At 46.4% G+C, this 17,021-nt stretch overlaps 2 protein-coding genes across 4 annotated transcripts in view; both read left to right on the plus strand.

Annotated features, from left to right (window-relative positions):
• The window catches only part of pik3c2a (phosphatidylinositol-4-phosphate 3-kinase, catalytic subunit type 2 alpha), a 157,884-nt gene extending 140,919 nt beyond the window's left edge, over positions 1–16,965 (plus strand). For all 3 annotated transcript variants that reach the window (XM_055649867.1, XM_055649865.1, XM_055649866.1), the window contains exons 27-34: positions 676–785; positions 1,314–1,521; positions 2,866–2,990; positions 3,139–3,256; positions 4,064–4,145; positions 6,578–6,687; positions 8,343–8,468; positions 14,110–16,965. In XM_055649867.1, coding sequence (XP_055505842.1) covers positions 676–785; positions 1,314–1,521; positions 2,866–2,990; positions 3,139–3,256; positions 4,064–4,145; positions 6,578–6,687; positions 8,343–8,468; positions 14,110–14,292 — 1,062 coding nt within the window. In that variant the 3' untranslated portion in view covers positions 14,293–16,965. The remainder of the gene's footprint in view (positions 1–675; positions 786–1,313; positions 1,522–2,865; positions 2,991–3,138; positions 3,257–4,063; positions 4,146–6,577; positions 6,688–8,342; positions 8,469–14,109) is intronic.
• rps13 (ribosomal protein S13) overlaps positions 1–17,021 on the plus strand; it is a 319,891-nt gene that overhangs the window by 273,169 nt on the left and 29,701 nt on the right. The window lies entirely within an intron of this gene.

Below are 17,021 nucleotides of genomic sequence, written 5' to 3' on the forward strand. Positions count from 1 at the left end.
AGCATCTCTGTGGGAATGATGATGGGTGACGTTTTGGGTTGGAACCCTTCTTCAGACTAAAAGTAGAGGTGTGGGCACAGGAGGTAGGAAAAGGCCCTTTTTTTTTAAAGAGGAATTGTAATCATTTGTAAGTTATGTTATGGGAAAGATGTTGTCAAGCTGGAAATGGTACAGAGAAGATTTACGAGATGTTGCCAGGACAAGATTGTTTTCTTCTTCCTGAATTTAATTTATTGTCACATGTACTGAGGTACAGTGGAAAGCTTTTGTTGCTTGCAAACCAATCAGCAAAAGATCATACATGATTACAATTGAGCCATCCACAGTGTACAGATACAGGATGAAGAGAATAGTCTGGTCAAAGATAGTCCGAGGGTCTCCAATGAGGTAGGTAGTATCTCAGCTCTCTAGTTGTTGGTAGCTTGGTTCAATTGCTTGATCACAGCTGGGAAGAAACTGTTCCCCGAGGTGTGCGTTTTCGCACTTTTTTACCTCTTGCCTGATGGGAGATGGGAGAAGAGGGAGTGGCCGGGGTGAGACTGATGGTCCTTGATTCTGCTGCTGGCCTTGCCGAGGCAGCGTGAAGCGTAGATGGAGTCAGTGGAAAGGAGGTTGGTTTGTGTGATGGTTGTCTGCTGGTGTTTATCATGCATTAACTGTGACTTTTACTTCCAGATGCTGTCTTCTGGATTACCAGAGCTCACCAACATACAGGATTTAAAGTACGTCCAAGACGCCCTGCAGCCCCAGACCACTGATGCCGAAGCCACGATTTTTTTCACCAGGTGAAGAAGTGAATCCACACACTCTCAAAACTCAAACAGTAGGAGTCTGCAGTGACCGTACTGGCCACAGTTCAAGTTCAAGATTATCCCCCTATGCTTGTCGAGTTGCTGCCTCGCAGCGCCAGAAAGCCAGGTTCGATCCTGACCTGGGGTGCTGTTTGTATGGAGTTTGCATGTTCTCCCTGTGACCGACCATGTGGATTTATTCACTGGAGAAAAGTGTGGAAGGAAACTGGAGCACCCGGACAAAATCCATGCAGTCACAGAGAGAAGGTAAACACTCTGTACAGACAGCACCCGGGGCCAGGATCGAACCAGGGTCACTGGCGCTGTGAAGCAGTAACTCTACACCGTGCCGCCCTAAATGAATTATGATTCAGTCAGTTGCCGTATTAGGCTCGTATTAAATAGCACAGAATAGAGGCAAGACTCGGGAGTAGACAGAACGATGAAATGTTTACGTACACTGAGCACTAAGGAAATAGATAATCATGTAACGATTTTCTTTGAAACCCTTTTCTCCGCCAGACTGATTGAGTCGAGCTTGGGCAGTATGGCCACCAAGTTTAACTTCCTCATCCACAACCTGGCTCAGCTACGGTTTTCCGGACTACCCTCCAATGAGCAAGCCATCCTCACCTTCTCTCCCAAAACCTACTCGCTGAAGCAGGACGGGCGAATCAAAGAGGTGACCGTGTACAGCTACCAGAAGCGGTACAACCCTGACAAGTACTATGTGAGTACAAGGCGGCTTTGGTGCAGCTATGGATTCCATCAACGTTGATCCAAGCTGCAGGCAATCTTCAATCATTCAGTCCTGCCGATTACAACAGGTTTGCATCTTCAGAACAGAATCTAGACGAGAGTTAGAGGTGATTTCCCCCAAACATTGTACCATGTCCTGATGAGGCATATATTGGTGGTATTGGGAAAAGTGTTAGACCATTAGACCATAAAACATTGGAACAGTTTGGCCATTCGACCCATTGAGTCTGCTCCGCCATGGATCATGACTGATTTACATTTCTTCTGTCTACATTTCTCCCTCCACCTATTTCTCCACATGAGGGGAGTAGACGGGGTGAATGCACAGTCTTTTGTCCAAGGAAGGGAATCAAAGTCTGAAGAAGGGCCATGACCCAAAATGTCACCCATCCATGCACTCCAGAGATGTTGCCTGGCCCACTGAGTTAATCAGCACTTTGTGTCTTTAAGGGGAATCAAGAACCAGAGGTTTAAGGTGAGAGGAGGAAGATTTAATAGGAACCTGAGGGGAACTTTTCCCCCACACACCCCACGCGCCCTTCTCCCCCATGCATCCCCCTCCTCCCCGCGCCCCCCCTCCCATGCGCCCCTATGCGCGTCCCCCTCCTCCCCCACGTGTCCCCCCGTGTCCCCCCCCCCCCCCCAGCAGATCCCACATCGTCCAGTAACATTTAAAAGGCACTTTGACAGGTACTTGGAAATAATGGTCATCATTTTGATCACTATAATACAATTATACAATTTATTTGTTATCATTTGAACCTCATTGAGGTTCAAACAAAATTTGGTTTCTGCAGTCATACAAACAAGAAGAACCAAGACACAACACAATTTACACAAACATCCATCACAGCGAATCTCCTCCTCACTGTGATAGAAGGCAAAGTCTTATCTCTCCCCTGCACTGCCCATTCTCCTCCCGATGTCAAAGTCAAAGCCCCCGGCGGGCGATGGTAAATAAGATAGACAATAGGTCAAATCCTGTGGCCATTAAAGTCGCGCTGGGCGATGCAAGGCCACGCTCTGGGTCTTGGATGTTGGAGCCCCCGGCGGGCGCTAGCAAGTCCCGTGGCCATTTAAAGCCGCGCTGGGCGATATAAGGCCCCGCTCCGGGTCATCCTCAACCCCGCAACTCGGGCGGGAGAAGTCGTTATTGCGGAAGCATTTTGACAGGTACATGGATAGGAAAGGCTTAGAGGGTTATGAGTGAAATGTGGGCAGATGGGACTAGCTTAGATGGGGCATGTTGGTTGGCATTGGCAAGCAGGCCTGTTTCTGTGCTGTGTGCCTCAATGACTCTCACTCTTACTTCCAGATCTATGTGGTGAGGATCCTGCGGGATGGGCAGATCGCTCCAGTGTTCATCTTCAGAACCTTTGATGAATTCCAGGAGCTACACAACAAGCTGGGCATCCTCTTCCCACTGTGGAAGCTGCCAGGGTAGGTGTGGAATGCACACTCTTTGTGTACTGCCTCTGTGAAGTCTGCGGTACGATTTTACCGGGTGGAATGCAAAACAAAGCCTTTCACTGCACCCGGGTACACATGGCAATTATGTATCATTGAATCTTTGTTCTTTCTCCCCCAGCTTCCCCAACAAAGTGGTCCTTGGCCGAACACACATCAAGGACGTGGCCTCTAAGAGGAAGGTGGAGCTGAACAATTATGTGCAGTGTCTGATGAGCAGCTCCACTGAAGTGGCTGATGTAAGGATGGAGTGGGATGGGGATCACTAACAAAGCTCTTCACACCAAACAGCAGTCTGGGCGTAGTGAAGAGGAGACACAAGTAACTGCAAAAAAATCAAAGTAGTGTAGAACTCAGCGGGCCAGGCAGCATCTCTGGAGAATATGGATAGGTGACACTTCGGGTCAGGACCCTTCGTCAGACTGGCTGTCAGATAACTGGTTTAAACCATCAAAAATTATATTTTTTCTCCCCGCACTCTTACTCCTAAAATGGTCAATAAAGTTTTGTTCTGAATTATGACTCGCAGTGCGAGAGACCTGTTTCGATCCTGACCTCAGAAGTTTGCACATTCTCTGTGTGACTGCGTGGGTTTCCTCCGGGTGCTCCAGTTTCCTCCCACATCCCAAAGACATGCGGGTTTGTAGGTTAATTGGTTTCTGTAAATTGCCCCCAGTGTGTAGGGAGTGAATAAGAAAGTGGGATAGCATAGAACTAGTGTGAACGGGTGATCGATGGTCGGCGTGGACGCGATGGGCTGAAGGGTCTGTTTCTGAAAAAGCTGTCAAACTAAACTACGATACTTCTGAAGCGTAGTGACTCTGTGCGCTGGTCCCAGATGAGAAACCACCATCATCTGATGCAATCACCCAGCCCTTTCAAATCTCTCTGGTCTACCGATTGTACATAGTTTGGCATGATTATACAGTATGATCTGATTTTATTGACAGCATGCAAAATAAAACTTGTCACTGTACCTCAGTGCATGTGACGATAATAAACCTAAACCTATTAACCCATTGATCTCTGCGTTTTATCTTTTTCAGTGTGATCTCATCTACACCTTTTTCCATCCACTAAGCCGGGATGAAAAGGCCGAGGGAATAGATGGAATAGCCAAGCCTTCAGGTATTGTGAATAACATTCTATACAGCTGGAACATCATTGGTTTGTCGTCTGCTTATGAGAGTGTTCATAAGTGATAGGAGCAGAATTAGACTGTTCGGCCCATCAAGTCTACTCTGCCATTCAATCATGGCTGATCTATCTCTCCCTCAACCCCATTCTCCTGCCTTCTCCCCATAACCTCTGACATCTGTGCGAATCACAAATCTATCTGTGCCATAAATATATCCACTGACTTGGCCTGCACAGCCTTCTGTGGCAAAGAACTCCACAGATTCACCACCCTCTGACTAAAGAATTCCTCTGACTAAAGAAAAGAAAATCTTCTCCCCATGACCCCTAATACTGAAACCCATGGCGTATGTTAACATTTGTGGATGCTCTATGTAGTAACATAACAAGCCTCAACGTGTATACTGTCATTGTGAAATTCCATACGACTTGTTACCATATCCACTGATGTGTTACAACCTGTTAAACTACTTGGTTGCTTGAAATCCAATTTGCAATCGTGATTTGTATGAAAAGACACCGGTTTCTTGCAAACGTCCGACCCAGACGCCGCTCCTGGGTTACTTTAGATTTTATTTAGATTTAGATACAGCACGGAAACAGGCCCTTAGGCCCACCGAGTTCGCACGGGATGGAGGGACTGTCATATGCTGAGAGAATGGAGCGGCTGGGCTTGTACACTCTGGAATTTAGGATGAGAGGGGATCTTATTGAAACATATAAGATTATTAATGGTTTGGACACGCTAGAGGCAGGATTTGTGTTCCCGATATTGGTTGAGTCCAGAATCGGGGCCACAGTTTACGAAAAAGGGGTAAGCCATTTAGAACGGAGATGAGGAAACACTTTTTCACACAGTTGTGAGTCTGTTAAATTCTCCTCAGAGGGCGGTGGGGGCCGGTTCTCTAGATACTTTTAAGAGAGCTAGATAGGGCTCTTAAAGATAGCGGAGTCAGGGGATATGAGGAGAAGGCAGGAATGGGTTACTGATTGTGGATGATCGGCCATGATCACATTGAATGGCAGTGCTGGCTCGAAGGGCCGAATGGCCTGCTCCTGCACCTATTGTCTATTGTCCTGCATGGTGGAAGAGGGGGGAAGAGGGAATGACATGACATTGTTTTGCTCAAGATTCCAGCATCTACTGTTTCTGAGTCTCCGTACAAAATGCCAATTGCACTCTCTTGTGGACAGAGTGAGTAAAGCTACAGAAAGTGGAGTAGGTGTAAGTGGTGCAACAAGTAGCAGAGCGCAGAGTGTACGGATGAAGTCAAGTCAAGTCCTTTTCCTAATCTGACAGTATTCAAATAATCTGCTTTCCTGTTCCTGCCACCTCACATTTATCCACATTATACTGCATCTGCCCACTCACCCAACCTGTCCAAGTCACCCTGCATCCTCATAGCATCCTCACTCTACCACCAAACTTTGTGTCATCCGCGATCTTGGAGATGTTACATTTAATTCCCTCGTCTAAATTGTTAATATATATTGTAAATGACTGGAGTCCCAGCACCAAACCTTGCGGCACCCCACTAGTCACTGCCTGCCATTCTGAAAAGGACCCGTTAATTCTTACTCTTTGCTTCCTGTCTGCAACCAGTTCTAATTAAAGTTAATTTGAGGTAGAAGGTGATTTGGGGCAGATATCATTGATTTTGGGGTGGCACAGTGTCGCAGCGGTAGAGTTACTACCTTGCGACTCCTGAGACCCGGGTTCGATCCTGACTACGAACGCTGTCTGCAGAGTTTGTACATTCTCCCTGTGACCGCGTGGGTTTTCTCTGGGTGCTACAGTTTACTCCCACGCTCCAAAGACGTACAGGTTTGTTGTTTAATTGGCCTGGCTAAGAATTGTCTGTGTAGTACAGTGTTCGAGTACAGGGTGATTGCTGGGCTGTGCAGATTCCCGTTTCCACGCTGTATCTCTAAAATAAACTAAATTAAATCTTTAGGAAGAAACTGCAGATGCTGGTTTACATTGTGGTAAATCTGTGGAATTCATTGCCGCAGAAAGCTATGGAGGCCGTCTATTGATATCTTTAGGGCAGAGATGGATAGATTCTTGATTAGTATGGGTGTCGGGCGTTATGGAGAGAAGGCAGAAGAATGGGGTTGGGAGGGAGAGATAGATCAGCTATGATTGAACGGCGGAGTAGACGACAGGCCGAATGGCCTAATTTTGCTCCTATCACTTATGAACATGGAAGATAGATACAAAATGCTGGAGTAACTCAGTGGGACAGGCAGCATCTCTGGAGAAGAGGGATGGGTGACGTTTCAGGTTGAGACCCTTGTTCCGGTCTGAAGATGGGACTTGGCTCAACGTCACCCATCTCTCCATTTAAACTATATGTTTAATGATTTACTGTGTACTTTCTCTCTGGGTAATTAAAAACCTTTTAAAATTTGTATCTGCACAGAAATAGTGCCACCATCAGCTCCCACGGGCCAAGTGGGTGGAGAAGTAAAACTGTCCATTTCCTACAGGAACAGCACTCTATTCATCATGGTAATGCACATACGAGACCTGGTAAGTGGTAATTATGCTCGATGCGTTGACTGTCCAGCCCACTTCCTGCATTTATGCACAACTGCAGAATCGGTGTCCCGTAGATTTCACCAAATCGAGGTTGGAAATTGGAAATTGGCCTTTTCTCAAAGGTCATTGGTTTCTTTATTATCACATGAACCAGGTACCGTGAAATACTTTGCAAACTGCTCAGCAAGGCTGTCCCCACAGATCAACACAATCACCCCGCTCAGTACAGAGTGTACAGAATAAATAGCCCACTGAGTGGATGTGCAAGAGTCGCCATGGCACCATTTTACTGTCCCACCTGCAGTGGCCACAAAAGCCTGTGAACTGCCGTTCCTTGTACGGTCATCTTCAGCCATTATCTCCCGGGGGAGGGTGACTCCTGCAGCCGACCTGGAGGCCCCCCTGATTCTCTCCCCCGGATCCAGTTGCTCTCTCGCCCCTCTCTTGTCTGCACTTTCTAACTGTGACCCCCCCCCCTCTATCAACTCTCACACTCTCCTCACCACCGGGTGGCTCTGTAATGTCAGCCTCGCCAGCAGTCTGTCTCGTCCTTTTCCTTCTCTGTTGTTTCTTTGGTTTGTGTTAAATGAATGTTTCAGTGTTCTTTAGCTTTTGTATTATGTGGTGAGGGGGTTGCGGCCTAACATCGGCAGTTGGCGGTCCCTGACAGGGATTGATGTCCGAGCTCCAACCGCGAGAGCCTGCGGATTTTTAACTTTGGAGCTTGCGGCCCCTGGTTAGGGACCGACTTTGGGAGCTCCAAGCTGCAGGAGCTTCGACCGCCACGACTGCCCCTGACCGCGGGAGAATAAAGAGGGGAGAAGATTAGACTTTATTGCTTTCCATCACAGTGGGGAATCTGCTGTGGTGGATGTTTATGTTAACTTTTATGTAGTTGTGTGTCTTGTTGCTTTTTCTGTATGGTATGACTGTATGGTAAATCGAGTTTCACTGTACCTTAAATGGTACACGTGACAATAAAAGACCATTGAACCTTTGAGCTGCCTGCCTTTCAAACGCACCTTTCTCTCTTACCTTGTGTGCATCCACCCCTTCTCATTACTTTCTTTATTTCTCTCCTCGAGACCTCTATCTTGGTTATTCTCTGTGCCTTTCAAAGTAATGCAAAAAGGTTAAACCTTGGTATTTAGAACAGGGAATGGTACAGGACAGGATAGGCCCTTTGGCCCACAATGTCCGTGCCGAACATGATGCTGTTAAACTAATCTCCTCTGCCTGCACATAATCCATATCCCCCCCATTCCCTGCGTGTGCTAATCTAAAAATCTCTTAAACACCACTTTGGAAAGCTGCCTCCAACACCCCTTGCCCTGCACATCTCCTTTAAACGTTGCCCCACTTACCCTAAAGCTATACCCTCTATCCTTTAACATATCCACCCTTGGAGAAAAAGGTTTTGACTGTCTACCCTGTCTATCCGTGTCACAATGATCTCCCCTCAACCTCCAATGTTCCAGAGAGAACAATCCAAGTTTGTCCCACTATTCCAATTCAGGTTACCGTACCAGAAATACGCGGTGTGGTGTCCTCGTAGCCATGTGATGTAAACTTTTTTAAACTGAATAAACACTTAGCGTTGGTCTTGGGTTTTTTGTTCAAAACTTAATTTCATATTTTGACTCTAGGTCACTGAGGACGGGGCCGACCCAAATCCTTACGTCAAAACTTATTTGCTGCCTGATCCACACAAAGTAACAAAGCACAAAACAAAGGTGTCAAGGAAAACACAAAACCCAACCTACAATGAAATGGTGAGCATCATCAGCATTTAATCCACAAGAACATCCCGATTTTGTCGATTTTTGGCTTTAACTTGGAATCCCTTTGAGAAAGCTTATGTTTTGACCAAGCTGATGGATTCTGAAGAATGGTTTCATTTCGGAGATGCGGCGTGAAAACAGGCCGTTTAGCCGACCAACAATCGCCCCTTCACACTAGTTCTATCCTACACACTAGGGACAATTTACATGAAGCCAATTAACCTGCAAACTTCCATGGGCAGATGGTTGTGAAACATTGCAGCAGGATCTTGATCGATTGGCTAGGTGGCTTCAGGAATGGTTGATGGAATTTAATACAGAGACTGTAATATAGGAAGTCTAACATGGGCAGGACCTATACAGTGAATGGTAGGGCTCTCGAGAGTGTTGTAGAGCCGAGGGATCTTGGAGTACAGGTGCATAGTTCCTTGAAAGTGGGGCCACAGGTAGATATGGTGGTCAAAAAGGCATTTGGCACATTGGCTTTCATCAGGCAGTACTGAGTAGGTCATGTTTGCAGTTGTATAAGCCCTTGATGAGGCCCCATTTGGAGTATTGCGTTCAGTTCTAGGCACCGTTTTACAGGAAAGATGTTGTCAAGCTGGAAAGGGTGGAAGGATGATTTACAAGGATGTTGCCAGGACTAGAGGATCTGAGCTATAGGGAGAGATTGAGTAGGCTATGACTCTATTTCATGGAGCGCAGGAGGATGATGGGTGATCTTATCGAGGTGTATAAAATCATAAGAGGAATAGAATCTGGTAGATGCAGAGTCTTTTGCCCAGAGTAGGTGAATTGAGGACCAGAGGACAAAGGTTTAAGATGAAGGAAAAAATATAATACGAATCTGAACGGTAACTTTTACACAACTGAACGGTGGGTGTATTGAACAAGTTGCCAGAGAAGGTATTTGAGGCTGGGAGTATCCCAATATTTAAGAAATAGTTAAACAGGTGCATGGATATCACAAGTGTGGAGGGATATGGACCAAAAAAAAAAATGAAATGAAATGATTCAATTTATTGTCATTGTCAGTGTACAGTACAGAGACAACGAAATGCATTTTTAGCATCTCCCTTGAAAGGGAGACACAGGGCGTCGCGGTGTGCCCGCGCCTGCCGCCGTACATTCCATTACAGGCAAAGGTGGGTGAAGTGTCTTGCCCAAGGACACAACGACAGTATGCACTCCAAGCGGGATTTGAACCGGCTACCTTCCGGTTGCCAGCCGAACTCTTAGCCCATTGTGCTATCTGTCGCCAAATGCAGGCAGGTGGGACTAGTGTAGCTGGGACATGTTGGATGATGTGGGCAAGTTGGGCCAAAGGGCCTGTTTCCACACTGTTTCACTCTATGACCAAACAGGGGCACCCGGAGAAAACCGTCACAGGGAGAAGGTACAAACTTTGTACAGAGAGTGCCCATAGTCAGGACCTAACCTGTCTGTGTCAGCATCTCTACCGCTGCACCACTATGCCTCTCCTTTAAAAAGCAGTAACAATAATTGTGGATGACATACAGAACTTCTGATGAATTTGTGCAAGGAGGAGAATTTCACTTAAGACAAGTGACTGGTACAAAACCTTCCCTCATTGTAAAAAGTGCGATGCCCTGGTGAGGCACAAAAGCCACCTTAAAATAATGAGCACTACTTTTGCATTATCTTGTCTGCTTGGGAGGAAACTTTTGGCCTCTGCATTAGTAGTTCTGGAGTAGTTGCTGTACCAAAAGTTAAGCAAGGGGTTTTTCTTTGCTTCATACTGATGGTGAACCAGTTGGCAATTTCTGATCGCGGCGGGTAGATCTGCTGCCTCACAGTGCGAGAGAGACCCAGGTTCGATCCCGACCTCGGGTGGTGTCTGTGAGGTGTTTGCACATTCTCCCTGGGACTGCGTGGGTTTTCTCTGGGTGCTCTGGTCTCCTCCCACATCCCGCAGAAATGTGAGTTGGTAGGTTAATTGTCCCTCTGTGAATTGCCCCTTGTGTGCAGGAAATGGATGCGAAAGTGGCATAACATCGAACTTGTGTGAATGGGTGATCTATGGTCACCATGCACCCGATAGGCCAAAGGGCCTGTTTTCATGATGTATGTCTACTATCAACATTCCCTGTCGTATCTCTAAACTAAACCTAGTTGTGCCAACCCCTTTTCCTTATTTTTCAAATACCAGTTTGTGGTTCAAACAAATCTCTCACCAGTAAATGATTTTTGAAAAATACAGCGTGGAAACAGGCCCTTAAGCCTATCATGTCCACACTAATCATGTATCACCCATTCACACAAGTTCTGTGTTATCCCACTTTCATGTCTATTCCTGACACATGGGGAAATTTGTAGAGGCCAATTAACCTACAAACCTGCATACATTTGAGATATGGGAGGGTACCAGAGGAATCCCACACATTCACAGGGGGATTCAGAGACTGTCTGAATTAAGTTTACAAAGTAATACTGAACTTGTACATCAAGTTCCAACTGTACTGGAATCACTTATTCTGTGAGGTGGCACAGCAGTAGAGTTGCTGCCTCACTGCGCCAGAGACATGGGCTTAATCCTGACTACAGGTGCTGTGTGTGTGGAGTTTGCACGTTCTCCCTGTGACCATGTGGGTTTTCGCAAGGTGCTACGGTTTCAGATTCAGATTCAGATTCAGATTCAATTTTAATTGTCATTGTCAGTGTACAGTACAGAGACAACGAAATGCATTTAGCATCTCCTTTGAAGAGCGACATAGCAAACGATTTTGAATTAAAAAAATAAATAATAAGTGTCCGTGGGGGGGGTGATTGGCAGTCACCGAGGTACGTTGTTTAGTAGATTGACAGCGGCCGGAAAGAAGCTGTTCCTCGACCTGCTGGTTCGGCAACGGAGAGACCTGTAGCGCCTCCCGGATGGTAGGAGGGTAAACAGTCCATGGTTGGGGTGAGAGCAGTCCTTGGCGATGCTGAGCGCCCTCCGCAGACAGCGCTTGCTTTGGACAGACTCAATGGAGGGGAGCGTGGAACCGGTGATGCGTTGGGCAATTTTCACCACCCTCTGCAATGCCTTCCGGTCGGAGACAGAGCAGTTGCCATACCATACTGTGATGCAGTTGGTAAGGATGCTCTCGATGGTGCAGCGGTAGAAGTTCACCAGGATCTGAGGAGACAGATGGACCTTCTTCAGTCTTCTCAGGAAGAAGAGACGCTGATGAGCCTTCTTGATCAGAGTAGAGGTATTGTGGGTCCAAGAGAGGTCATCGGAGATGTTGACTCCCAGGAACCTGAAGCTAGAAACACGTTCCACCTCCGTCCCGTTAATGTGGATGGGGGTGTGCGTGCCGCCTCTGGACTTCCTGAAGTCTACAATGAGCTCCTTGGTCTTCTTGGAGTTAAGGGCCAGGTTGTTGTCAGCGCACCATGCTGCTAAGTGCTGGACCTCCTCCCTGTAGGCCAGCTCATCGTTGTTGCTGATGAGGCCAATCACCGTTGTATCATCTGCATACTTGATGATGGTGTTAGTACCATGTACAGGTGTGCAGTCATAGGTGAAGAGGGAGTAGAGGAGGGGGCTCAGCACACAGCCCTGAGGGACGCCGTGTTCAGGGGTGAGGGTTGAAGAGGTGTGCTTGTCTAACCTCACAGACTGGGGTCTGTTGGTTAGAAAGTCCAGTATCCAGTTGCAGAGGGAGGGGTCGATGCCCAGGTTACCGAGTTTGGTGATCAGTTTTGATGGAATAATGGTGTTGAATGCTGAGCTGTAATCGATGAACAGCATTCTTACATAAGTGTCTCTGTTGTCAAGGTGGGAGAGGGCGGAGTGAAGTGCCGTTGAGATGGCATCCTCCGTACTCCTGTTCTTGCGATAGGCAAACTGATAGGGATCCAGTGTGGGGGGTAGGCAGCTTTTGAGGTGTGCCAGGACCAGCCTCTCGAAGCACTTGGTGATGATGGGGGTAAGTGCAACTGGGCGGAAGTCGTTGAGGCTTGCCGCAGTGGAGTGTTTTGGCACTGGCACGATGGAGGTGGCTTTAAGGCAAGTGGGGACAACTGCTTGGGCAAGTGACAGGTTGAAGATGTCAGTCCAGACGTCTGTCAGCTGCGCAGCACAGGCACTGAGCACGCGCCCAGGGATGCCGTCAGGGCCAGCAGCCTTACGTGCATTAGTCCTACTCAGTGCCACGTACACGTCGTAGGGGGTGAGTGTGAGGGGTTGGTGATCGGCAGGTAGCACAGCCTTGATGGCTGTCTCTAGATTGTCCCTGTCGAAGCGGCCATAGAAGTGATTCAGCTCCTCAAGGAAGGAGGCGTCGCTGGATGTGGGGGTGATGTTGGAGGGTCTGTAGTCCGTGATGGCCTGGATGCCTTGCCACATGCGTCGGGGGTCGGAGTTGTTGTTGAAGTGCTCCTCAATCCTGAGCTTATGGCAATGCTTGGCCTTCCTGATGCCCCTCTTCAGGTTAGCCCTGGATGAACTGTAGGCTCGAGCATCGCCTGACCTGAAAGCGGTGTCCCGTGCTTTCAGCAGTAGCCTGACCTCGCTGTTCATCCATGGCTTCTGATTCGGGTATATGGTCACCTGTTTGAGGGAGGTGACACTATTGATGGTGGAGTTTATAAAGTCCAGAACAGAGGATGTATAGGAATCAATGTCCGTGTGAGAGTCAAGGGTGGCCTGGGCTGCAAACGCCTTCCAGTCAGTGTTTCCAAAACACTGCTGAAGTGTGAAGTCCGCTTCCTCTGACCAGACTTTAACTGTCCTTACAGTTGGTTTAACCCGTCTGATGAGTGGGGAGTACTTAGGGAGCAGGAACAATGAGACGTGATCAGACTGACCAAGGTGGGGGAGGGGGATGGCTTTGTAAGCTTCAGCCATATTGGTGTAGACTTTGTCCAGTGTCTTGTCTACTCTAGTGGGGAAGGATACATGTTGGTGGAATTTGGGGAGTACAGTCTTCAGGTTGGAGTGATTGAAGTCACCCGCAACAATGAAGGCTGCCTCGGGGTTGTGCGTCTGTTGTTTGCTAATGGCAGTATGCAGCTCTTTCATTGCAAGCTTGGCATTAGCATCAGGAGGGATATAGGCTGCAGTCACAACAGTGGAGGTGAACTCTCTGGGCAGATAGAACGGTCTGCATCTAACCAAGAGGAATTCAAGGTTAGCTGAGCAGTGACTCTCGATGATGGTGGAGTCCGTGCACCATGCTTTGTTTACATAAATGCACAGACCCCCCCCCCCTCTGGTCTTACCAGAGTCTGATGTCCTGTCCGCTCGGAGTAAATGACGCCCCGATAGCTGGATGGCGCTGTCAGTTTCCTCTCGCATCTTAAAGACGCACAGGTTTGCACTTTAATTGACTTCTGTAAATTGTCCCTACTGTGTTGGATAATGCTGGTGTACAGGGTGATCGCTGGTTGGTGCAGACTCAGTGGGCCGAAGGGCCTGTTTTCCTCACTCTATCTCAAGTCTAATCATGAAATCTAATGCGAAGAAAACATGTGGACACATCACGGAGGTTTTTCAACTGATGCTGAAGGGTCTTCATTGGGAAAATTCACCCTCTAGTTTGTGGTTCCACTGCTATGAACTAGGGGTTCAGATGCACAGAATGCAGAGTTATGCTGAATGCCTGTTTTTTTTTCTCCCCCACAGTTGGTGTACAGTGGATACAGTAAAGAATCGCTCCAGCAGAAGGAATTGCAACTAAGTGTTTTAAGCGCAGAGTCCTTGCGTGAAAACGTTTACCTTGGTGGCATTACGTTAACTCTGAAGGAGTTTGACTTGAGCGTGGAGACGGTGAACTGGTACAAATTGACTGCTGTGTGCAGTGGGTAGCAGACCACTGCCTGCTCCACCTCGCCGGGCAGGAGCTTGGGGGAAAGCAGGACCATTGGCAGACAGAGACACACCTGCAATTTACTTGAAAGACTTGACCCTGTGGACAGACGGCAATCCCAGCTGATGCACGTCACCGGTGGACCAATCGCAGAGAAAATCAGTGCATGCACTTAACGTCACATTCAGTTTATCTCTTTTCTTTTTGTTTTGGTTTCTCTGACTTGCGGATGGTGGGAAATTGAGTGTGCCAAAGGAAATGACAGAAGCACTTCACTCTTTGCAAGGTGAAACCATGCCTTTCTCCGCTCCACAATCTGGACTCCATTTCAAGATGCTAAATTCCCTGGCTTACTGAGAGACGCAAAATATTTCCCGGGGAACAGCGCGAGTAAGACCAGTCACGAGGAGATGAATTGCTGTCATTTCATGCTGCTGGGCTGCTGAAAACAAAAGGATGCATGTGTTCCTGACCCGAGGCTTATCTGTTTCATAGACCGGTGGAATACATGCTCTGTGAAAGAGATCTTTCATTGGCGATAGTGTACTCTCCATGTTTTCTGTGGCTATTACCACTTGATTTGTGGCCACTGCAGGTCGACAATAATGTAAACAACAGCGAACAGAATGGGTGCACAGAGAGGCTTACACAAGCATTCGCAGTCTCTGATATGGTTATTGTACAGCAATTATGTGAAAGTTGAAGCTGCAGAGAAACTGAACAGTGCACGCCAAAGAACAAGGGTGAAGTTATGAATTTAAACACAGATCCCTTATTCTTCCAGTTGGGTCCAATATGTGAGCTGAGAGATTCTGTGCAGTCACATATATAAGTATTTGCTAATAGCAAAATTCAACAGATTTCAACTATTAGATGAAGTTCTTGATGTATTTTTCTCTATCGCTTTAGTGCTACAGTAATGGACTTGTGTACAGAGAAGTATATAGTAAAATTGAAAAGGCACATCAAATATGAATGCAAATATGAATGCAAGTCGGTTTCACCTGTGGTTAGATTTTTGTTGTTGCTGTTGCTGTAATTCTTACAAGGCACCACCGTGAGTAGCTATTTTATAAACCTTACTTTATTACACACCACACTTACTTGGCCAATGTTCTGCAAATCAACATGTTGCCCCGAGCGATAACAAGGCACCTAGTAAAGCAGAATGAAAGTAATCGGTGTGAAAGATTTTACTGAGAGCCGCATGTGTGTTTGCTTCCAAAGTCTAGTGAAGAAGCAACATCTGGGGCAGATGTGCTTGCACTTTGTGTTGCACCAGTTGGTGACTGTATCTCCATACCACAGCAGTCTGCCCTGGCCCCCTTAGTACATGTACCACTCCACTACAGTCCTTGGAAGCCTTTTGTGCTGCTGTGTGCTTGCAAGATTTGGCCACAAGACGGAAGACCACGCAAACCTCTCAATGATAGATTTGCACAAAACTGACCAAGTAGTATTTTGTTTCTTTAAAGTGTCTTGCCGACTTTAGTGTTGACAGAATCTTGAGGGGAGCATGGTTCAATGCTTCAACTTTGTTCATCTTAGAGGTTTAATCTTCTTTTGGTGATTTCCCCACTCCTCCCCAAACATTGATTAGCTTAGTTTACATCAAGGAAATGTCGTGTGTTTGTCGCCAATTTACTAAATGTTGTTTCTAACCAACTAAATTCCGATTAGCAACATAGCACATTTTAGTTTCAGTGTTAACATCACCTTGAGTTTTCAAATTTGATTTTTATTATTAATTATTGCATATATTCCACAAAAAACACTACTTTCAACTTCAACACAGCAGAGGTATAAAATGCAAGTTTATATTAATCCGAGTTGTGATTCAGACAGAAACATTGGGCCTGACCGGGTGGGGGAAAAAGATGTAGCATTTCATGTTGCACCTGATGTTTTTTTTAAAAAGAAAATAGTTTGTGTGCTTTGCTCAACTTTTCCAGTTGAGTGCCTCACGGGATTACTTATTAAATATAATTTTTGTATGGCCAAAATGAAATGTAGATGCTCTAGTGTATTTCAATGTAAATAACTTGTCCTTAACATTTAAAATTCTAAATCTTCACCCTCAAGAAAGGTGAGCAAATAACCATTAAATTTAATAGACGACTATTCATAATTTCCCAGCTGGCGCTAGTTTCAAATGAGTGGTTTCAACTGAACTCTATTCAGTACCTGCGAGGTGAAACTATAATGTTAATTCTCACCACATTAGGTTGAATTTAGGATTCTTTGAGTAAAGCTAAATTGAAGTAATAAATGGTAATAAACTGCCTCTGGGCATTCCTTATGCCATCGTCGAAAAGTTCCATTGAACGTTTGCAAAGACGTTCGTCAATGAGAGACGGTGAGATGCGACTTGTGTAGGGGACTGGAAGCCTCACAAATTACTGGCATTTAATTTTGCTGCCCCATGGTGCTATGCTGGATTAACTGCAACTGTAGAGAAGAAACAGAGCACGGTGGGGAGCAAAGTTGTTGCCTTGACTGATCTACTCAGCCATTAGATCGAAGAACCAAATGTATGTTCTGATGATGTCTTTCTCTTTGACTGAGTGAAGATGTACAGTATTTCTATCTAAATCCTGTCCACATCCTAATGGACTAAATGTGACTCCAACTGTTAAATATACTTATTTTTAATAAAGTCAGTTTCAAGACCCGCATTGTTTTGTGTTTTCTATCTTGTACTCCTCATGTCCTGTAGCCATTGGATAGA

Source organism: Leucoraja erinacea, chromosome 18 (genome assembly GCF_028641065.1).
Source record: "Leucoraja erinacea ecotype New England chromosome 18, Leri_hhj_1, whole genome shotgun sequence".
NCBI classification, from domain to species: Eukaryota; Metazoa; Chordata; class Chondrichthyes; order Rajiformes; family Rajidae; genus Leucoraja; species Leucoraja erinaceus.